Consider the following 25,060-nt stretch of genomic DNA (forward strand, 5'->3'; position numbering starts at 1 on the left):
CTGGTATTGATAACATATAAAAGGGGCTAAAACATTTAGCGATCATTGATTGGAATTTCTAGAATATTTCAATCATTCATTCTCCTCGACAAGGGCATCTTTTCAAACAGTTGAGTTGAAGTCATAGTTAAGAACGTAAGTGCTTTGCAACCCCCTTCAGTGTCCTTTCCCTTTTTTAGTGAAACCCGTTCTTTTTAGTCGGACTCAACAATTTTACTGAACCAATGGCTTGTTCAATCCTCTGCATCTAGTAACAACCATGTTCAGTAAAATGTTGTGCAGTGCTTCTAACTAAAAAGTATTCAAAGCTGTGTTATCTGCGTGTGAAGGAGCTTTAGAAGTGTTGGAAAATAAACTGATCATTTTTTTTCCAACATGGGAGGTTAGCTTTGCAGCTACCTCACTCCATCTTCGGGCATATTCTCTTATGGATTCCTTGTTGTCCTTCTCCATAGCTTGCAAGCTTAAACGATCAGGGGCCCATATCTATATTGAACTTATATTGCCTCATTGAAGCATCAACTAAATCCTTCCATTTTTAACCTTGGTATTGTCCAACCGCATATACCAAGTGAGGGCAACATCACTCAAGCTGTCTTGAAAGAAATGAATGAACAATTTCTCATCATTAACCACCTCAGCCATTTTGTTGCAGCATGATTTGAGATGAGTTATAGGGCATTGAGTTCCCATATATTTAACAAATTCTGGCACTCTAAATTTTTTTGGAAATGACAACGTTGGGCACCAAACACATCTCAGCAGCCTTTATAGGATCATATAGGTGAATTCCCTCAAATGCCCTCATCCTTTACTCTAGGGCAATGAACTTGTTCAGCTCATCTTCTTTTACCATTTTACCCTTTTGAGATTCATTCTTTGTAGAATCAATGGTAAACGACATTCTCGTGGGGTATGCTGATTGAAAACGCATGGCTTGTTGAAAATCAAATGATACCCATTGCCCCCATATTTCTGTGGATTGAAGGGATTTACAAGACCATAGGTTCAGGCTAAGGTATATGTGTGCTTTCCGGTTTTGTCTCTCAGGGCCTGTTCGAGTAGACTAGTAAAGCCTTGCGACTGCTCTCTAAGAGTAGTCCACCTCTTTTAGTGTTGGGTTTCCAACTAGCTCTTTCTTCGTTTTCCATTTGTCTTTTCTCAACGAGTGTTATAGATGGCTTCAACGGGAACCTATATTTCATCTGCTAAATGTAAATCATGCAATTATGCAAAAATGCTGAAGCAATTAAAAAAAATGCATATGAAATGTAGACTCGCCCTTCACGGGATGACAACCTAATAGGAAGATCCTAATTGTTGAGTGCATCAAAGGGTTGGTCCTTATCTAGTTTAAAAGGGGTCTCTCACATGCTCAGTGATCGTCCATGAAAGGGCGATATAAGGCTTAGAAGTAGTGTGAAAATAGAGGCCCTGAGTAATATCACTTTGGCATATCAACCACTTCCAAGTAAACAATCAAGCGAGAGTTGGATGGTTTCACGAGTCTTACCCAGGCTAAAGTCGTTGGGGTACCGTTACTTTCCCGCCTATCCTAGATTTTCAGGTGTGTGCTCTTAACGTAATGTATGACAATATAAACATGGATGGATGCTAAAGCAGTAAATTCAGGAAAAATACACAAATAAACACAACATAACAAACATTATAGCAATTGATAAACAAAAGGCAAAGCTTAGTCCATTAGTCCCCAGTGGAGTCGCCATTCTGTTGCACCCGACATCGCGGCGGCCTTAAAAAAATTTAAATCTTTGGAAAGAACGGATTTCTGGCATCCTGTTCTTTTAGGGAAAAGGTCTTGTTTAAGGAGTCCGCCACCTAGTATTATGTCACTAGGAACCCTAAACTGGTCAACATAGATTCTATGGTTCAGGACTGGTTACGTAAAAGGGAAGATATTATCACCCCTTAAACGTCCTACCTGAGGCAAGTTGCATTGCTAGTTTCATCTTAAATTGATAAATGTTTATTAGTTTATGTTATGAAAATTTGCTTATAATATTCCTGACTCTGGCGCCAGTGAATATTTAACTACGAATATTTCCAACTCTGGCGTTGGTAAATATTACGTAGCTATAAAAACAAATTTAAATCAGTATATATTTTTTTTTATTCCCGACTCTGGCGTTGGTAAATATTACGTAGCTATAAAAACAAATTTAAATCAGTATATATTTTTTTTATTCCCGACTCTGGCGCCCGTGAATAAATAAAATAATAATACATTTAATTTTTTTGAATGCACATATTTCTTATTTTTTTCTAGCTAAATAAAATTGAATAAATGAATAAAAATAAATATAAATTTAAACCGGTATTTTTATTCATGACCAATAAATTTACATTATTTTTATTCTCGCATACACATTCTTTATTTTTTATTTTTTTGTTTTGGGAACTGGGCCCAGCTTAGCCCACATGGGCTGGGCTGGACCCAACTAACTTGGTTGGGTCACTGGTCTAGACCAGTGACCCAGCTGTCTTATAATTCACTGCTACTGTAGCAGTGAATTAAAATGCAAAGGGCAGAAGAACAGACTTACCTGTGGTCTGTTGCTCCTGATGATGAAGACGCTGCTCCTGAAGATGAAGACGAAGCCGATTTTCTTGGGTGGTTCTTCTTTTTCTGGTTACTGTTCGTCCTCCATTTTTCTGTGGCTGCTTTGCGTCTGTCTTCTCCTCCAGGTCCTTCGGGTTTTTCTGCTCGTTCTCTCTGTCCCGTTGTGTTCGTTCCCACCGTTCTCTCTTCCCCTTTCGTTTCTGTTCTATCTCCTCTCTCTCAGTCTGCTGCGCTGTTGTTGCTGAGAAGCTGCGCCGATAGACTGTCGTTGAATGTTACAACTAGGTCACGTATGATGCTGTGAAGAAAGAGAGTAGTCGCTGCTATTGCTGGACTGAGCTGTTGTAGAAGGAGGAAATGGTGGCTAAGGAGCACCTGCTGTCACTGCTTCAATGGAGAAGAGAATAAAAACTCCAGGTGCTTGGTTTGAACTGAAAGACTTCCACGGTTGAAGACAAAGCTACTGTTCATGCTTTGGAAACCTGCTGTTGTTGGAGGAGCGCATGCTGGACGACTCATGCATGCTCACGGTGCATGGAGAGGGCGTTGCTGTTGCTGTCACCGGGGAGAAGAAAGGGTATCGTAGCACCGACCAAACTGTAGGGGAGCTGGTGTCGCGTGGTGGACAAGAGAAAGGAGACTGTGATGGAGCTAAAACCCAACCAGGGGAGGGATTTTGGTTTTTTTCTTTGTTTATGAAACGAGAACAAATGGTGAAGATGACGGTTTTGGTTTCAAGACAAAGAGGAAAAGAAAAGCCACAGAGAGCTTGCTCTGTCTTCTTGGTGATCGGGGAAGAAGAGGAGAAAAAGCTGGGGGGAGGGGGCAGCGGCGGCTAGTCTAGGACTCTGGCCGCGCCCCCTTGTTTTTTTGTAAATATCTGTTTTTTTTTAGTTTTTTTGTAATGGCTTTCTCTTGGGGTTTTCTCTTTTTTAGGGTTTCTCTCTAATTGTCCTCCCCTTCTAGTGTAGACTGGGATCAATATTTATAGTGCAAGAGTCCTATCGCTTGTAAGAAGTAAAGTCTCAATCAAACTCATTCTCTTTTTTGAAATTCAAATTAGAATCGAATTTGAAATCAGACAACTTTCATTATCTTGAAAATAAGGATTATTTCGAAAGTAAGGATTATCTCAAAGATAAGGATAGAATGACAAAAGCACATTATAGTCCTTAATTTTCACGCAAGTTGACAAATCACACTTTTCATCGAAATAAGTTTATGATCTTTTAATTTTACATTTTAAACCCTGTAAAAATTAAATTAAAAGCCAATGGGCCAAAATTGGGTTATGACAATTACAATTCAATAAATTATTCAATAATTATGTCAATACAACAAAACTATAAATTCAAAATAAATAGAAACAATCATCCATAAATCATCAAGTTAGAGTAAAATTAATAATTCTCCCAACATATTCAATTACTAAATCTAAGATAAATTCAACAAACTAATCAATAATTATATATGGCAAGACAACAATAAATTATATTCAAAAATTCAAAAAAAAAAAACCTACATCAAGAAAAGGAACGAAATATACGTACCTTAATAATGTGTCCAATTCAAAACTTTATCTACATTAAAAAAAAAATACCCCAAAACAACAAAATAACAAAAATAAAAACAACTAAAAAGAAAATAAAATAAAATAGAAAAAACCACATACCTTTATTCAAATCTTGCAAGAGATTCAAGGTGAAAGTCTTGAAGGATTGAGAGCAAAAAACTAAAAGTTACAGGGCAGCGGAGGAGAAGAAAAAATGAGGCGAAGCGGCGGGCGCTGGAAGTTATAGGTTATATGGCAGATTTACCGACGGATTTACCGATGGCTATTAAAAAAATATTATTAATTTTTTAAATCCGTCGGTAACAGGTCAAAAATCCATCGGTAATTTTTCAATTTTGCACCAAAATTTTTAATTACCCTCCATATTTTTCACGGTTCGTCGGTGATTCCATCGGTAATCTGACACGGTCAGGTTGCATTCAATTCACATACTTTGGAAATCGCACTGGCCGTCGGTATTTCTGTCGGTAAATTTTGAGACCGACAAATTACCGACGGACGTATTCCGTCGGTATTGGTCGTCGGTGATTGTGGTATTTTGTTGTAATTAGTTTCGAACTCTCTATGAGATATCGATGGATGGAGGTCCGTCGATGTTGATGTCGGTGATTGTGGCATTTTGTTGTAATTATTTTCGAACTCTCTGTGAGATATCGACGGATGGAGGTCCATCGGTGTTGATGACGGTGATTGTGGCATTTTGTTGTAATTATTTTTGAACTCTCTGTGAGATACCGATGGAATATAATCCGTCGTGTGATTATGGCATTTTTATCGTAATTATTTTTCGAACTCTCTGTGAGATACCGAAGGAATATAATCCGTCGGTGTTGGTGTCGGTGTCGGTGAATTCGTCGGTGATGGCGTCGGTGATTGTGGCATTTCGCGTAATTAAGTTTGAACTCTCTATGAGATGCCAAAGGATGTTTATCCGTCGGTATGGACGTCGGTGAGTTTGCATTTTGCAGGAAAGGTTGTATTTGTATTGCCTATTTACCTTCCTGCAAAAACTTAAATGATAAACTGTCTATCGCATAAAACAATAACAACATTGCTTAAACAATACATATTTTGTTTTACAAAATACATTATCCATAATCTAAATTACATGAGAAAAATGGTTTTACATAAGGCTTCATTTTGATAGTTAGTCGGAATTTTCTTCTTCTTCCTCATCAATTGAATTGTCATCATCTTCATCGTAATCTTCAATATGGATATCATCTTCTTCATCGACATTTGCTTGTCCGCTAGAGCTCAGAACAACATTCAACTCATCTCCGTCAATATCAACAAGACTATCATATCGAGAACTCGAAAATTTGAATTTTCTTCGAATTCAATCGAAGGAGCAACTCGATATGGTTCAACCAACTCACGAACTTGAAAGACTTCATCTCGCACACTTGTTTCTTCGTTCTCATCCTGAACAACCTCGACACGACCCCGTGGTTTTGTTTTTAAAATGGACAACCAATCAACTCTTGATCGATCCTTTCTAAATGAAGGGGTGTATGTGTAATAAACTTGTTGACATTGCTTTGCGAAAACAAAGACATCGTTTATGTTGCGGAGTCTAGCTTTTGAGTTGATTTCGACCAGACCATGGTGTAGATCAACTCTGATTCCTCTGTCCGTCGTGTCATACCAATAGCATTTGAATAAAAACACTTTATTCTGCTCGCTATGATATTGCAGTTCGACGACCTCTTCTAATCTACCATAGTAGTCAACTTCTAACTCACTACTTGTGGATCCCTTAACACAAACACCGCAGTTGTATGTCTTTCTTCCTTGCCCGTATTCTTCAGTATGAAAAACATATCCATTGACAAATACCCGTTGTAGCACTTAACTTTTCTTTCAAGGTCGAGGCTTAGTGAAGACATTGACTTAGGCGCACTCCTTCCCATTTGATAAACCTTGTATATATGTAATTAAATGTACATCAATAAACGGTAAATGAACGAGAATCTTGTACAGTAATTTTTCAAGTTAGAATGAGTTTGTGATAGTGCTTACATGTGTTCTGAACCATGTGGCAAATTGTTCATCTTGTAATTGAAAGATCTGGGATTCGGTCAGCTGCGAGTTATTGGAGAGCAAATATTGTCAATGTCGTCTGGAAGTGATAATGAGTGTATGATATTACAATATATAATTAACAGTATATTATTGACAAAGTTTAATTAGTATTACATATACATAGACTTACTGAATAAATGGTCTCAACTCATCACAGTTAAATAGAACATAGTTGTGTGCTTGTTTGAATTCTATTTCTGACACATATCTTTCTCTTACGGCATTTTTAGGTGTGGGTCGTCCAGTATTGGAGAATATTGACAAGTTCCCACTAGAAGTCACTTCACCGCCATCGTCGACATGCCGTGGAACGCGATTGATTCTTGTTGTCAGATGAGGTTCGAAATAGTACAAGATAAATATTGATATCTCTTCAACAATATAGGCCTCACATATCGAAGCCTCAACATGCGCCTTGTTCTTAACCTTTTTCTTGAGATTAAACAAGTACCTACATTGAATTACAATTCAAGTATTTCCAATTAAGAAAAACATATAAAAAAACTTTTAGATATGAATTCCATTGCAATTGTAATATCTCGCCGTTCGAATGGGTACATCCATCTATACTGGACCGGTCCTCCAGCTTTTTCCTCGAACGGTAGATGTATAGGGAGATGCTCCATTGAGTCAAAAAATGAAGGAGGGAATATCATCTCAAGTTTGCATAGTGTCTCGATGATATTCGTTTGAAGCCTCTCAATGTGCTCAACATTCAACTTGTTGGAGCATATATCTCTGAAGAAATGACTGATCTTCGTCAGTGCATCCCATATTCCCTTTGGCAACAAACCACGAAAAGCTAATGGGATGAGTGTTTGCATAAACACGTGGCAGTCATGACTCTTCATTCCATACAATCTGTAGTCCTCTATGTTAACAAGCCTTGATATGTTCGATGCATGTCCATCCGGAAAACACAGACTCTTAAACCATTTATAGACTATCAGCTGTGCGTTTTTCTCTAACACGAAGCTTGCCCTTGGTTTTGAAACCCGTGACTCCTCATAAACCAACTCCATATTTTTACGGTTACAGTATAAAGCTATATCCAATCTAGCCTTCATGTTGTCCTTTGTCTTCCCCTTCACATCCATGACGGTGTTGAAAATATTCTTAAACACGTTCTTTTTTATGTGCATGACGTCAAGGTTATGGCGGAGAAGATTGGTCTTCCAATACGGAAGCTCCCAAAAGATACTTCGCTTTACCCAATTATGGGTCAAACCAAAACCAGGAAACTTTTGCTTACCTAATTGAAGGCCAAACACAATGTCACCGTACTCTGATACAACATGATGCAATTCTTCACCAGAAAGACGCGGGGATGCTACATCTTTTTCAACTCTGCCAACAAAGAAATCTTTTCTGTTCTTTCTGAACCTGTGATTAAGTGGCAAGAAGCGACGGTGACAGTAAAAAAAAGAAGCTTTACCTCCGTTTGCTAGCGTGAATGCCTTGTTGTTTTCCATACAGTATGGACATGCGAGTTTCCCATGCGTGCTCCAACCAGAAAGCATTCCATAAGCTGGAAAATCATTGATAGTCCACATCAAAGCCGCCCTCATAAGGAAATTTTGTTTCCTCGATATATCATAAGTCAGAGCTCCAGAGGACCACAACTGCGCCAGCTCATTTATCAACTGTCGAAGACAAACATCTATATTCCACCCCGGGCTACTTGGACCTGGTATGACAATAGATAGAAACATGAACTCCGGCCTCATACACATTCCCGGTGGCAAGTTATAAACTGTGAGTATGACCGACCAACAAGAATAGGGAGTAGCAAATGACTTAAATGGGTTGAATCCGTCTGTACACAACCCAAGACGGACATTCCTTGATTCAGCAGAAAAGTCAGGATGCACACTGTTAAAGCGTTTCCAGGCTTTGTCGTCAGAAGGATGCACCATCACACCGTCAACCACATCGTGTGTTTGGTGCCATGTCATGTGCTTAGCAGTCCTTGGTGACATAATAACCTCTGCAGTCTAGGTGTGATCGGGAAATATCTAAGTTTTTTATACGCCACTAGAGTCTTTCTGATTAGTACTTAAAAGTGCATGATTATCAAGGGTTTATATCATCATTTCGCACTTAAAGTATCAATAACTCCTTAACTAAAGCATGTTTTATAATAACAAGTCTAATAATGCCTTAATATATGGTAAATGTTCATGTTAAATGCAGGCCTATCACATAAATCAAAGGATTGATTGATGAGTTCAAGTATGGAAATTGAAAGGACAAAGAGAGGGTGAAACTTATAAAAGAGATGTTGGTGCAGTCCAAACTGGAACACTGTTTGGTAATTGGGTCATATCTCGAGTTCTAGATGTCCAAATGATCTCAAATGTTTACAAAGATTCAGTAAGACATAGGCCTACAACTTTCATGTGGAGGCCAGGATCTAACAAGGCCGTTTTCAAGTCCAAATTATAGCAACAACAGAAAAGTCTGAATCTGTCCTGCAGCCCGAACACTGTTCAGTGTTTGGCCCATATCTGGAGTTCTAGAAGTCCAAATGACCTCAAAGTTTTACACAGAATTGTTAAGATAATTTCCTAAAACTTTCATGTTTACCAGAGGACCCAGTTTGGATGGTAACATTTTTGTTTTATTCGGACAAGAAGATAAGGATTTTCACCAAGTCAAAAGTTGGCCACCCACTCAACAATTAGTCATCAAATCAATAATTCCGAATTTTGGCCTATAAAAGGAGGCATTTGCCATGTATTTGGTTGGCTTGGTTCTTCAGATCAAGTTTATGCTCTTTATTTCTCTCTTTATATATATTTTTTAATTTTTAAGTTTTGCTTTCATTAATATCTTGTTTATGCTTTTCATTTCCTTTCCTTTACTTAGTTAACTTGTATTTTCTTTATGTTCTTGTTTTGTTTATTTATGTTTATCTTCTTCATTATGTTTAGCTAAGTTTATTATGTCAAGGTGAAAAGGTTACACTAATGGTGTAAGAATAAATATAGTGTAAACTCAACATGGATCTTAATGTTTAATATTAACATGTCTTATCTTTTTATCTTACTAATTCTTAATACCTTGCTTGTTAAATGGTTAATCTAGATTTGTGTTGTATAACACTTGGTACAGCAAATGCTTGGCACTCTCATAGCCCAACAGTATGGTATTACCTACACCTGGGCTATGAAAGGAACTTGATTTGTTGTTAACATCAGTTAATATCATGAATTACTGATAATATTTAAAAGTTTGGTGTTATGTAAATAAGATAATTAATATGATCATGTTAATAATTTATAATGAGCTATTAATGAGAAATCATCCGATTGGAACCTCCTTTGTGTGTGGTTTCCAATTGAATAATAAGAGTTTATACTATACTTGTTTGAAATACCATTAGTGGATCCTCTAACCTTGACATTTGTTTTTATTATTGTTTAATCCTTACATTAATCTTCCATCTCAAAGTTCTCATTAATTTATTCATCTTCTTCTTCTTCTTCTTTATTATTATTATTATTATTATTATCATTATTATTAGTATTACTACTACTACTACTACTACTACTAGTATTATTATTATTATTACTACTACTACTATTGCTATTATTATTATTATTATTATTATTATTTACATTATGTTTTATATTATATAATATATTTCTTTGATCTTTTCATAAACTCAGTATATAGGCTGGAAACCTGTGACCCGATCTTTTAGATCATTCTCAGGTGTAACAACGCCACGTACTGAGTATTACTATTACTATTACTATTACTATTATTATTACTATTATTGCTATTATTGTTATTATTATTGTTATTATTATTGTTAATTGTTGTTGTTATTGTTGTTATTATTTTTACTGTTGTTGTTGTTATTATTGTTGTTGTTGTATTATTGTTATTTATAATTTGTACAATTAACCTCTCTGTGGTTCGACCCTGGTCTTGCCGGGTTATTTATTACTTCGACACTCCTGCACTTGGGAGAAGACATCAATCTTTTGGTCGTGTCACTTTCCCCTGCCAGTTCTGGGTTTGTAACTGGAATGCCCGCATGTCATGCACTCGGTCATCTCAGCATTTTCAAGGTAGTATAACATGCAGAAGTTAGGGCACATGTCAATTTTCTGGTATCCTAAACCGAGGGGTTTCATCATGGACTTCGCAGCATAGAAGTTCTCTTTGAGCCTGTTCCCTTTAGGTAAAATGCTTCTTGCCCAATCAATAATTTTGTCATACCTGGCCTCACTCAACCCGTGATCTGACTTGATGGTGAACACCTGTGCCACGACCAACAATTTACTGTGGTTTGTGCATCCATCCCATAATGGTTCGTCAGAATCTTTTAACAAATCAAAAAACCTAGTTGCCTCTGCATTAGGTTCTTCTTCTACGATTGGACATTGATTGACATTACCTTCATTCATTCTCATTGCATCCATAACCATGTTTCTGTAAGGATTAGTGTTGTCATTTGCCGCTTCATGCACGTTGCTAGCACTAGAAGTTGACCCAACCACCGTTTCTCCCATTCTCCTATTACTAACAAATACCTCTCCATGTGCATACCAACACTCGTAATCCTCCACAAACCCTTTGTGTAGAAGATGCATCATTACAACATCTGGATGCAGATACTTTTTATTTTGACACTTCCTGCATGGACACCTAATACCGCCTCCAGTAAAATTTCTAGGAATAGATGTTGCGAAATTAATAAAACCCTGAACCCCGTTACAATAATCCATCCTCCGCAATCCTTGGGGTGAATCTAGATACATCCATGAACGATCATCCATGACTTTTATCGAACCTCTATAAAATTATGATGACATCATGTATATATTAATTAACTAAGTTAGGTAAATAAACTTGTTAAAATATTACTTTACCTCGAGATTATCCAACAAACCAATCACAACTTCTCATAAATATTAAATATTCATTATCATTTATCAACGTCCATACAAATTAATTAATATATATATATAATATATATAAATTAACAGAAATTACCACTCTACAATACCATTGATAAAACTTTAAAAGGACCCATTAAGCAAGCTATTAATTATTTCAAAACATAACATGTAATTCGGTAATTCCACAAAGTTTTTAACAATTTACAAACAAATACAATCTTACAAAATCTAAAACAAACCACAACAGGTATAAAATTATACATTCATATACTAGCCACAAGTTTGTTTGAGAAATAACAATAAAACATGTACATCTACTAACAAAAATACATATACTAAAAAAACAATAAAATTGACATTTAAATGTTAAAATTTTAAAAGATAGAATTACTTACAAAAATTGATAAAATCCATCGGTAAATCAGAATACGGATGCTGTGACCACAAAACTTCAAGAAATACAACTTGTTGTGCTGAGATGAGAAAGATTTTTGTTTGGGGGCGAGGGGGGGCTGGTTATTTGCAGATGGGGAGACTTAGGATTAGGAATAAGAAGGAGAAATGGGGGAGGAGAGTGTCGGCAGAGTGGCCATATATTCAATTTTACCGACAGCCACACATCGTCGATGAATCCGTCAGTAATTATAACGGGTAGATAGACACGTCACCGTACGAACCTGCTTTTCAAATCCCTCGGTGATTCCGTCGGTATTTTTGACGGTGCACCGGTCACGTCACCCGTATGGATCTGGCATTTCAAATCCGTCGGTATTGTTGATGGTGAACCGGTCCGATCACACGTACGGGTCCCCGGTTTTTAATTCGTCGGTGATTCTGTCGGAAAAATCACCCGTCAAAACCTCCGCGCCAGCTACCCGCCCTTTTTTCATTAATTCTGAACTTTCCGTCCGTAATTCGGTCGGTAATTACCGACGAAATATACCCGTCGGTAATTACAGACCGAATTACGGATGGAAATATTCCGTCGGTGATTTCGACCGCAAAATACCGACATAAATATTCTGTCGGTGATTTCGTTGGTATTTAGCGAATTTCTAGTAGTGTTTTAGGATCTCGTGTCATATAAAGAACTTGAGTATGATAATTTATCTTAAAAGACAAAGGATTAAATCATTAACAACAACATTTATATTTCATATTTTTCATCCGAATTTCTTTAACAAACAAGAAAGTCATTCACATATATATATTCTTTTCTGATCTGTGCTTCCTGTTCTTTTTAAACCTCTGTCCGTACTAATCATCTTGTACTTGTAGTCAGATGGAAGGGTTCCTACCATCTTCTATGGAGGATGATGTCAACTTGACATCGAATCAGTTCGATCTTGAATCACTACTGTCGGAGCTTGAGCTTCTCTTGTACGTCATTCTTAAGCATATTTTATCAGAAGATGATTGCTTGCAATTTAGTTATTCTTCTAATTTATCTAAATATGGGCTTTAGAATCTTGTTTAATGAAATTATGATTTCTTGGGGTAGAAAGAACACAACTATTATCAAAATTAAAATTAAAAAAATATATATGCTCAGACTGCTACCATGTATCAAGAGGGGAAAATAGTGTTTTATCTCAGCTTTTTCAAAGTTTCAACAATGGGGTGGGTCTACACGTTAACTCAGCCAGCAATTAGCTTCTGATTCTTTTGTTGAAGTTTTTAATTATATGCAGCGCTAGACAAAAGAAAAGCAAATTGCCATATGCTATAATATAATCTTTGGTAGGTAAAGTTTGTGGATTCCTTCCTAGCAACTTCCTTCTCAAACAATACAATAATCTCTTCCACCTCAGTACATACTAATCGTCTTGTACTTGTGGTCACATGGAAGGGTTCCCACAATCTTCTATGGAGGATGATGTCAACGTGACATCGAATCCGTTCGATCTTCAATCACTAGAAGATACATTCATGTCTGAGCTTCTCTTGTACGTCATTCTTAAGCATATTTTATCAGAAGACGATTGCTTGCAGTTTAGTTATTCTTCAGTTTATCCTATTATTCCCAAGAAACAATAATGTTACTGACTATGGAAGCAGGTCGCCACCGGAGGTTTCAGGCAACCAGAGCTCCATATTATGCAATGATCAAGATGGACAGAACATGGTGGGTGGATAACAATGTGATCAACGATAGTATTCAACAAACAACTCTCACTACACGATTTCACAGTTTTATCGACGGACTTATTTCATCGGTCTGTGATTCATAGTTTGTCAGTAATTTTTTTACCGACCACATTATTGACGGAAATCATCTGTCAGCTTTTCTTTTGTCGATAATACCTCATTCCATCGCTAAAGCGGTCGGTAACAAAAAAAAAACATTGCCGATGGTTTTATAGACGGAAATTGCATGCAAAAAAAAGAAGTTCCCGCTTGAAATATACCGATAGATTTATTCCGTCAATGAGTGTATGCAATACCGACAAACTATTTCCGTCAGTAAACTCGTTGGTGATTGTGAAATTTGCACCAAGCTACTGTGAAATGCCGACTGATTAATTACTTCGGTCAACTCGTTAGTGATTATGAAATGTGCACTAAGCTACTATGAAATGCCGACAGAATTATTTCGTCAATAAATTCATCACTAAGATCCCTGCTCTCTATCAAATCCTGACGGATACATTCCGTCGGTAAAACCACAACATGTTTTTTTCCAGTTTATTTTTCAACTTTTGCTTTGCTAGTAATTGAACGTCATATTTCTTCATTTTTCTTTTCATGAGGTTATCTCATTCACATTGAATTTTTATGTTGTAATCAAATAAGATCGTTAAGACCTTTTTTAAAATATTTAGAGAGTATCTTTTTATAATATTGACAAGATTTTATTTTTTCTAATTAATCATTGCTGGTTTTTTTATCATTTGTTATATATATATATATATATATATATATATATTAAATTAATTAAGTTATTGAATCCATAAGCCGAATTCCAAATTTTTATTGTTGCTTTTAAAAAGCTATTGTTATTAGGATATCTTTTTTATATTAAAAAAATAATAATTCAAAATACAGCGTAGCACCACATAGGCACCCACCACTTTAGCAAATTGGATTATACAACTTGCTTCATTGGTTTGGATAAGGGCTAGCTTCGTACAAGCCCCCAACTTACAACCAATTCTCGAATGGGTCCTTATTGTTTTCTTTAGTGACGTCTTTAATGCATAAAGCATTCTTAGTTTTGCCCCGTATTCAAATCCGTCGATGATTTCTATTTAAAAGCTGTTTTTTTAAAAAAGAAAAAAGAAAAAAGATAGAACTGGACATCTTTTAAAAGTTTGTAACAATCTTACATGAAAAAGGACTAATTGAGGATTGTCATAGAATGATGTATTAATTTAAGAGCTTTACCCACTAGGAAAACACAGATTGCCAATGATGAATCCCATGGCATATGTACATGCGAGCATGTTTGGAAGTGTAATAATAGTTATTTTTTAAAGTATTTTTTATTTAGAATTGTATCAAAATAATATAAATTTTATTTTTAAAAAATTATTTTTGATATCAACACTTTAAAATAATCTAAAAATATTAAATATTTTTTTATTTAAAACAAAGAAAAAAATAAAAAAAAATTAATTTTTTTCAAAAACACTTTTAGATCACGGAAACAAAAAAGAATGCCTATGAAAACACGACTTGTTTACACAAGCAACAAAAATTACAAAAATTTCTCTCTTGGCCATTTAATATTCCTGGATTTTGGCTAAAGAAAAAGCAAACAAAATCACATAAATTTCTCTCTTGGCCACTAGATTAATCTTGGACTTTTGGCTTATTCTTCATCAACACCAGTTCAATGGTCCCATTAATTCAATAACCACTGAAATTTCCAAGGAATGCTCGATATTTTCTCTCTATAATCTCATCCAAAGCCTTCGTGAAACACACAACGGGGAGACTTAATCATCAAAAAGCTAAGTCTACGTATAATTTTCATGGCCTAGCTAAAAAATATTGTCATCAAAGTCACTATTATCTCGAGAAGTAGCAGAATTTCCTAGGCTTCACGCTGCTACCTTTTGATTTGGCAAAATTTCGTTCAATTTAATTCTTTAAAAATAATTGAAACTTCCAAGATCAAATATGATATTGAAACCAGAAAGTAGCCTAGGTGTGTTTTTTTTAAAATTTTATCCCTAAAGTTTTTTGCATTTTGCATTTTGATTTTTAGTTTTAGTTTTGATCTACAATTTTATTTTATTTGACTCGGAAAAAAATAAAACATTCATTCAGTGAAATTTAATTGATTCAATCAAACCAATCTAGTGCACATCTGGCCAGATTAATAAAAAAAGATAAAAATGATATTTATCTTATAATGTAATGTCTGGGTTGCTTCCTGGCAACTTCCTTCCTATCAAACAATACGTTAATTAATTATTATTATTGAGGCGACCTTACTAATAAATAATATTATGTAAAAGAGCTAGCGGCTGTAACGTTCTCTTCCCTATTTTCCTTTCCACATCTCATGATCAGTGCGAACTAGATTTATGTAAGCTGCAACTTTATTATTTTTCTAAGCCATATATTCTTTTCTAATCTGTGATTTCTCTTCCTTTTCTTTTGGCTGATCACTGCTCAAGCAAACCAGCTAGCACTTGAAGAACATCTTGAATCCAGGTAAATTATTTGTCATTCATCTTGTCTGAATCTTTAAAGTAATCCATGATAAATAGATAGATCTTTTTCTCCTATTTTGTAATCCATGCCCTGTGGTGTTCATACTGATTAAATTAACCCTAAACGTTGAATTCATTGTTTTCGTCTTTCCAAGATTCTTTGCTGTTCTTAACTCCTTATTTTAGATTCACCCTTTTCTTTTCCAATTAATGGGACTGCCATTCATTTTTATTCAATATTTTTCAACTTTTGTTTCTTACAATGATTCAATGAATTAACTTGATCGGTAATTACCTTTCAATAAACAAAATAAGAATAATTAAAAAAGAACAAATAGGAGTTGAAAGACGTTTATTTAACAGTAAACAATGAATCCTGCATTTGTTTTGCTCCCCAAACTATGAATAAATAGGAGTTGAAAGAGGTTTTTGTTCACCCCGTCAAAACAATCAGCTCTTCTACCTTCAACAGTTATCCTGCATCTTTCTATCTATCATAAAAAGAATTTGAGTATGATAATTTATCTTAAAAGACAAAGGATTAAATCATTAACAACAACATTTATATTTCATATTTTTCATCCGAATTTCTTTAACAAACAAGAAAGTCATTCACATATATATATATTCTTTTCTGATCTGTGCTTTCTGTTCTTTTTAGACCTCAGTTTTTTTGTCTTTTCTGATCTTTTCTGGTCAGATGGAAGGGTTCCAACCATCTTTTATGGAGGAGGTTGACAACTTTGAATCACTACTGTCTGAGCTTGAGTTTCTCTCGTACGTCATTTTTAAGCATATTTTATCAGAAGATGATTGCTTGCAATTTAGTTATTCTTCGGTTTATCCTATTATTGCCAAAGAACAATATAATGTCGTCACTGTCCATGGAAGCAGGCCGCCACCGGAGGTTCCAGTCAACCACAGCTCCATATCATGCAATGATCAAGGTGGACAGAACAATGTGATCAACAATAGTATTCAACAAACAACTCCGTTGCCAACGTCCTTTCCTGAAACAATGGTGAGTGCTCCAATTTGCTACAATGTCCATTGAATTAGCAAGTGTTTGTATTATGCAAAAAGTTTTATGTTTAGTGTATCGATCTCGAGCATCTTCAAATTGTTTACTGTTAAACAAACAGACAGCAATTGGGAGATTTAGACATTTTTTATGATATTTTTTTATCATTAAGTTTTATATAAAATTGGCCTCAAACTCCATCAAGGCATCATAATTCCTTTATTCATCAACCTCAGCCGGGATTTACAATTTATTAATTATAGGCTGGTTATAATTCAGCTTTAATTTATTAATTTTTATTCTATTTTTTTATAAGATTAACGTGATTTACAGGTTTTTTTTTAAAATAACTCAAATTACACTAGTTTTCGGGTTTGGTGGGATATTTTTTTGTTTATTAATTAAAAGAAAAACTAAAAGGTGTAAGAGAATAAATATTCACCCACACTCATTTCATTATGGATTACAATAGTAATCGATAATGTTTTGCCTTTTTTATTTTTTTTCCTTTGCTTTCCTTTTAATTATCATTTTTTTAAAAAACTTTTTGTGTCTATTTCATATCTGGGCCAAATTAGAATATATATATATATATATATATATATATATATATATATATATATTGGGTTGGTATTTAATTTTACAGTTATCTATTTTTGTTATGATATTATTAAATAAAAATAATTTTTTAAAAAATTATAATCCAAGTCCATAACCTGGTTCATGGGTTTGATGTGCTAGCCCAAATTACCTGATTCACAAGTTTGACAGGTTTACCCATTGATCGAATATGTTTTTTTTTTTTAAAATTTTTTTTTCAATTTTATCTTTCAATATTAGATTGATTTGAAAATAGACTAAATGATTTATTTTTGTTTGCTTTCTATAGGGTTATCAAAATCTTAAATAAATATTTATTTTAGGATGATAGCATCTATTTTTATCATATAATTAAATAAAAAAAAGCTTATAAAAAATTACCAAACCCAATAGAATCCATGACGCAGGTCGCGAGGGATTGGGATCGATCAAATATGTCATTGTTTCAATATTTGTTTTTTTAAAAATTTGTTGTCTAGAAGTTTTTTTAAAAAGCTAAGCCATGTTTTACTAGTTTTCTAAGTTGTATTTGAATATTGATCGATTTAAACTGAGTTAATTTCCATATAATTTAATTAAAAATTTAAATTAAATAAAAAGTTAGGTTAGAAGATTTTAATATTAACTCTCCTGATGAGGTTTAATAATATTGCCAACAAACTTTCTTCACTCTTAACATTTTATTTTTATATTTTAAAAAAATTAATCCAACCACGGAAAAACACTGGCCAAAAAAACTAGGACATATTATTGAGTGTAGGTTTTGTTTATTAAAAGTAAGGATGGAGTCTTTGACTGCATGTAATGGCATCGACTGAAAACCTTTAATCACATGCTATTAATCACATATTTAATCTGTTATTGTTAGAGCACATGCTTTTCAAAAACTTTGAATTTTTTTTCTTTTTAAATTATCATTTTTTTATTAAAAATAAGTTTTAAAAAATAAAAATCATTATTTTAATTTTTTTAAATAAAAAATATTTTAAAAAGATAAGTATATTATTGTTTCTCATATTCATGTGTTTACATTTTCTAGGCATCTTCTTCTAAGCTTCATAATTGGGTAGGTAAAGTAGTGTTTTTAACTCCTTATTTTAGATTCACCCTTTTCTTTTCCAATTAATGGGACTGCCATATATATATATACTTTTTTTTTTTCTTTGCTATGTGCTTTCTGTTCTTTTTTCACCTCAGCATGTACTAATCATCTTGTACTTTTGGTCAGATGGAAGGGTTCCCACCATCTTCTATGGATGATGATCTTTTCGATCTTCAATCACCACTTCTCTCGTACGTCATTCTTAAGCATATTTTATCAGAAGATGATTGCTTGCAATTTAGTTATTCTTCTGTTTATCCTATTATTCCCAAAAAACAGGCCGGCACAATGATCTTCTGATAAAATATTATTCCATGGAAGCAGGCCGGCACCGGAGTTTCCAGTCAACCAAGGCTTCATATTATGCAATGATCAAGGTGGACAGAACATTGTGATCAACGATAGTATTCAACAAACAACTCAGTTTCCAACTTCATTTCCTGAAACCATGGTGAGTACTCATGCTTACTCCAATTTGCTACAATGTCCATTGAATTAGGCATCATTATTCCTTTATTCATCAACCTCAGACGGGACATCGCTATATGACACCGAACGCAACCACATCACAACATGGTGAATTCAATCAACCTGGATCTTCTTCTCCTGCTCCCTGGTATCCAATTTTTCATGTTTACTATTTTCTTTTTTAAAAAAAAGAATTTAGTTTTTCAATCAGGAAAGAAACATCATAGCTTGAACATAAGTTTGTAATGCTTCATATTGTCTGCGAATGATTTTGGATTCAGGATTCAACATTTTCCTAATCAAGGACAAGTCGATCAAGCTTTTGCAATTCCTAATATAGACAATATGCAACAGGAGAACTTCGTGTCTCGAAACTTTGGCAGCTCTACTAGGTACTGATCAAACTTTGGCAATATATATGCTGTCGTGTTTTAACACAGTATTAATACCTTTTTGATAATTAGATACACCATTGATTTTTACTGCTTAAGAGAGACTACCAATTATGGAAAGGTTTTATAATATGATCACTTCATTTGTATATAGGTCACAGATGGATAACCTCCAAGTCCGAGGATTGCCAAATCAAACTGCTACTCCAAATGCCTCAAATCCTGGCCTTGGCACTTCCCTGCAAAGTCAAAATAAGGGTTTAAATACTCAACAAGTAAGAAGTCTAATTAAATTATCGTCGTCTTTTTACCTCCTATGATTGTGCAATAAACTAACTATCAATTTTAATAGCAAAATAAGGGTAACAACACTAAAGAAGTAGTTTCTCATCCATCCAGATAGGATTTTTATTCTTTATTTTGACTGATTTTTATTCTATATTTTGACCCCCCCCCCTTTTTTTCTATAGGTTGAAATGGGTGGATCAAATGATTCATTTCGGAATTATGTTGAAGAAAGGGCTGATGGTAGCCTGAAGTGTAAGTTTTGTCCACATACATATGCCACTAAAACTTCCATTTCAAGGATCAAATGGCATTTATCAAGAGAAGAAGGGCATGGTGTTTCCATTTGTCGTGGGGTGGCTAAAGAAGTTCAAGAAGCAGCCTGGAAAGCTATGTGTCGTGGCAACAAAAGACTTAAAAGCACAGAAAGTTCAATCAATGTTAATGATTCTGGAATTTCAACTTGTCCACAAGAACAAAACATTGAGATTGAAAATATGGGAGGAGGAATTGGAAGGGTACAAAGAGAAGTTCAGGTAGAACCCGGAGTAGGGGAAGAGAGGATTACTTCACATGCAATAGCAGGAAACGACGTAGTAAGCATGACCAGAATGAGAGCACAAGAAGATGGAGTTTCTAAAGGGGCACTCGAGAGCAGACCGAGGACAGAACCAGTGGATCGATCTTTGGAACAAAGCAATGCAGTACTTGGCAATTTGGCAGGGGCTGCTGGAAGGATACAAGTGGGAGTTCAGGGGATGCTGGAACAAGGTGCTGGGGAAGAGAGAATTAATCGGGTTAGAGTGAGGACAGAACCAGTGGAGGAGGATGTGGAGAATAGTCGAAGATCAGTGCAGGTTGGTGCTGGATCTAGATCTTCTGAAAGTCTGAAATACAACAAGACTAGAGGAGTTCCATTACCTACTAGCTCCACAAAGCCAGTGGGTCAAGCATTTGAAGAGAAAACGAAGGAGATATGGTCTTTGTTAATGGATGATAAAGTCCCAACCATTGGCATTTATGGCATGGGGGGGATTGGTAAAACGACAATACTCAAACATATCTATAATGAGCTTATACAAAGACCAGATATTTGTGATCATGTTTGGTGGGTGACTGTGTCTCAAGATTTCAGCATTAATAGATTGCAGAATCTTATTGCTGAACATCTTGATCTAGATCTTTCAAGAAAAAATGATGATCTACACAGAGCTGCCAAATTGTCAGAAGAACTAAGAAAGAAACAAAAATGGATTCTCATTTTAGATGATTTGTGGAACAATTTTGAGCTACACAAAGTGGGAATTCCTGAAAAGTTGGAAGGATGCAAGCTGATTATGACAACTCGATCAGAAACGGTTTGTCATCAGATGGCTTGCCAGCACAAAATCAAAGTGAAGCCACTTTCTAATGGAGAAGCTTGGACTTTGTTCATGAAGAAGCTTCAACGTGATGTAGCACTTTCACCAGAAGTGAAAGGAATTGCGAAAGCTGTTGCAAGGGAATGTGCTGGTTTGCCATTAGGAATTATTACAGTGGCAGGAAGCTTGAGGGGAGTGGATGACCTACATGAGTGGAGAAATACATTGAACAAATTGAGAGAATCAGAATTTACGGACAATGAAGTATTCAAGTTATTGAGGTTTAGTTATGATCGGTTAAGTGATTTAGCACTACAACAATGTCTCTTGTACTGTGCATTATTTCCTGAAGATGATGAGATTGAAAGGGAGGAGTTGATAGGTTATTTGATCGATGAGGGAATAATTAAAGGAAAGAGGAGCAGGGGAGATGCATTTGATGAGGGCCACACGATGCTTAATCGACTTGAAAATGTCTGCCTATTGGAAAGTGCTAAACTGAAGTATGATGATATTAGACGTGTCAAGATGCATGACATGATTAGGGACATGGCCATCCGAATACTGCTAGAGAACTCTCAAGGCATGGTCAAAGCAGGTGCACAATTAAAAGAGTTGCCAGATGCAGAGGAGTGGTCGGAGAATCTGACGAGAGTTTCACTAAGGAAAAACATGATCGAAGAAATTCCTTCCAGCCATTCACCTAGGTGTCCCTATCTATCAACTCTATTGCTATGTCAAAATCTTTGGTTGGGATTTATTGCGGATTCATTTTTCAAGCAATTGCATGGGCTTAAGGTCCTCGATCTGTCTTGGACACATATTGGAAATTTGCCAGACTCTGTCTCTGATTTGGTGAGCCTCACAGCATTATTGCTCAATCATTGTGAGAAATTAAGACGTGTTCCATCATTAGAGAAGCTCCAGGCACTGAAGAGGTTGAGTCTCTCTTATAATGCACTTGAAAAGATACCGCAAGGATTGGAATGCCTAACCAACCTGAGGTATCTTAGAATGAATGGATGTGGTGAAAAGGAGTTTCCTAGTGGTATATTACCAAAACTCTCTCACCTGCAAGTCTTTGTACTAGAAGAGTTTATGACGCAAGATGATGCTCCTATAACAGTTAAAGGAAAGGAAGTAGGATCCTTGAGAAATTTGGAAACTTTGGAATGCCATTTCGAAGGTTTTTCTGACTTCGTGGAGTATCTCAAATCTCGGGATGGGATCCTATCATTATGCACATGCAAGATTTTAGTAGGAAAGGTGTTTAAATATTTAGAGCAATGCATGGAAGGTTTTCCAAGTAAAACAGTTGCGTTGGGTAATTTGAGTATCAACGGAGATAAAGATTTTCAGGTCAAGCTCTTAAATGGCATTCAAAGACTGGTTTGTCAATGCATCGATGCAAGAAGTTTATGTGATGTTCTGTCATTAGAGAATGCAACTGAACTGGAGCGCATCTTCGTTTGGGAATGCCATAACATGGAGAGCTTGGTTTCATCTTCTTGGTTCTGCTCTGCTCCACCACGATTGCCATCATGTAACGGTACGTTTTCTGGTCTTAAAGAGTTGTTTTGTCATGACTGTAAAAGTATGAAGAAGTTGTTCCCGCCTGTGTTGCTGCCAAACCTCGTAAACCTGGAAAGGATTAGAGTGAGTTTCTGTGAGAAAATGGAGGAGATAATAGGAACAACAGATGAAGAAAGCAGCACCTCTAATTCCATCACGGAAGTCATTCTCCCAAAGTTAAGAACTCTGAAATTGTATCGCTTACCAGAACTGAAAAGCATTTGCAGTGCAAAACTGATTTGCAATTCTCTTGAAGTTAGTGTAAAGTTTTGTGAGAAGCTGAAGAGGATGCCAATTTGTCTTCCGTTGCTTGAAAATGGCCAGCCATCTCCTCCCCCATCTCTTAAAAAAATCCTAGCAAGTCCAAGATAATGGTGGGAGTCAGTAGTGGAGTGGGAGCATCCTAATGCAAAGGATGTCCTTCGTCCCTTTATAAAGTAATATAATATAGTGTGCTTACAATGACATAAATAACATTTTTCATTTTTTTTTATTTCATTAAAGACTACTGAATTGTCATATTTTTTTTATTTTAATTCGATAGATAAACAATTATAATTTTAAGTTTGATTAATATTTTATTTTCATCCTATTGAGTTTCCCCAAGATGAAAATCCAAAAAATAAAAAAAAAATACTATATTGATTTATCATTAAAGTAACCCAATAAAATAATAAATCTATTCACTATTATAAATCATCACTGAAAGTATTCTTGTACACACATTTTTAAAATGTCTAAGAGAGAGTATGAATATGGTGGCAGTTTTGGTTTCTAAACCTGAAACTGCCATATTCATAAACATATTTTTTAAATACTAAATTTAATACTAAAACTAGAAAGTAGCGTATGCGTAATTTTTAAAATTCTGATCCCTATAATTATAAGATAAGATAAAAATTCCAGACGAAATTTAGCCAAAAAATCTGAAAGAGACCGAGATTTGAAATAAAATAAAAATTATTTTGTTTTATTTTATTTTTTGAATTGATATGAAACCATTACAAATAAAACAAAACGAAATTAACAATTTTTATTTTAATATACTTATAAATAAAAAAATATTTTAAAAATAACAATAATTACATTTCCTGCTTCGCTGTCAAAATCACTCTAAAAGTATTAATGTGTTTTTTTTCCTTGGAAATAGCATGGATGTATTTTAAGTATTTTAATCAAAACTTTCCACTCACATGTCAGATTGTTGTGATTCTTAATGCGTTACCTTGTTTGGAACTGCTTGTGTTTTTAAAATTTTTGATTTTTTTTTTAAATAATTTTTTTATATTTATAGATTATTTTAATATGTTAATGTTAAAAATAATTTTTAAAAAATGAAAATATTATTTTTATATATTTTTAGATAAAACATACTTTAAAATATCATTACTACCACGTTCAAAACAAGCTCCCCGATATATAAAATAGTCTATAATGATGATTAAAAAAAAAAAAAACTAAAGCATGTACATTTCCTGCTACGCTGTCAAAATCACTCTAAAAGTAGTAATGGTTTTTAATAACAACTTTCCACTCACATGTCAGATTGCTGTGATTCTTGACGCGTTACTTTTGTTTGGGAATGCTTGTGTTTTTAAAAATTTTGATTTTTTTAAAATAATTTTTTTCTATTTTTAAATTATTTTTAATGTAATGATGGTAAAAATAATTTTTAAAAGATAAAAATATTATTTTTATATATTTTTAGATGGTTGCCAAAGAAGTCCTAAAATTTAGGTTTTTGATGAAAACGTGTGGGACACAGGGACCATGGGGACGTGATGAAAAAGCAGGTTTAAAAGTGGGGCTGCCCATAAAGAAGACGTGTGGGAATTCCACCAGAGAAAAAAAAAACAAGAAAAACTAAGAACGAATAAGAAGCTCACGAATAGTTAAGAGACGTATTCACACCTATTTCATTGTAAATTATAATAAGTAATCCAATGTGTTTTCTTTTTTTTTCTTTTATTTTTTTAAATTTTTTTTGTTTATTTAACATTGGGTGATTCAAAATTTAACTTTATAATTTATTTATTTTTATTTTATTTTTTTTATAAAGTTAACATGTTTTATACTAGTTTACTGGTTTAATGAAGTATTTTTTTGCTTATTAATTTTTTTTAAAAAAACTAAACGGTGTGGGAGAATAGCTATTCACCCACACCCATTTTATTATAGATTACAATAATAATTTATAGTGTTTTTCTTCTTCTCTTTTTTTTTTTCTTTTCCTTTCCTTTTTATTGCTATCAATTTTTTTAATTTTTTTTTTCTATTTCATATTTGGGTTGGTTTAGAAATTGGTTTTATTTTTCTTTGTATGATATTATCGCGGTCTAAAAATATATATAAGATTATTGGGATGGTGTTTAATTTTATAATTATCTATTTTTATTATCATATTGTTAAATAAGAAAAAAAAAATTTAAAAAAAAATATAATTCTA

The 25,060-nt window shown here is 34.4% G+C and overlaps 1 protein-coding gene and 1 long non-coding RNA gene across 2 annotated transcripts in view; both read left to right on the plus strand.

The window, feature by feature from the left end:
• Positions 1 to 13,325, plus strand: part of LOC140955119 (uncharacterized) — a 71,429-nt gene extending 58,104 nt beyond the window's left edge. The window contains exon 3 of the long non-coding RNA XR_012168851.1: positions 13,211 to 13,325. This is a non-coding gene — a long non-coding RNA (uncharacterized lncRNA). The remainder of the gene's footprint in view (positions 1 to 13,210) is intronic.
• The window catches only part of LOC118048642 (probable disease resistance protein At4g27220), a 99,354-nt gene extending 76,247 nt beyond the window's left edge, over positions 1 to 23,107 (plus strand). Inside the window, exon 11 of the mRNA XM_073406794.1 lies at positions 19,867 to 23,107. Within this exon, the coding sequence (XP_073262895.1) occupies positions 19,867 to 22,986 (3,120 nt within the window). The 3' untranslated portion in view covers positions 22,987 to 23,107. The remainder of the gene's footprint in view (positions 1 to 19,866) is intronic.
• The last annotated feature ends 1,953 nt before the right edge of the window (positions 23,108 to 25,060 follow it).

Source organism: Populus alba, chromosome 19 (genome assembly GCF_005239225.2).
Source record: "Populus alba chromosome 19, ASM523922v2, whole genome shotgun sequence".
Classification (NCBI taxonomy): domain Eukaryota; kingdom Viridiplantae; phylum Streptophyta; class Magnoliopsida; order Malpighiales; family Salicaceae; genus Populus; species Populus alba.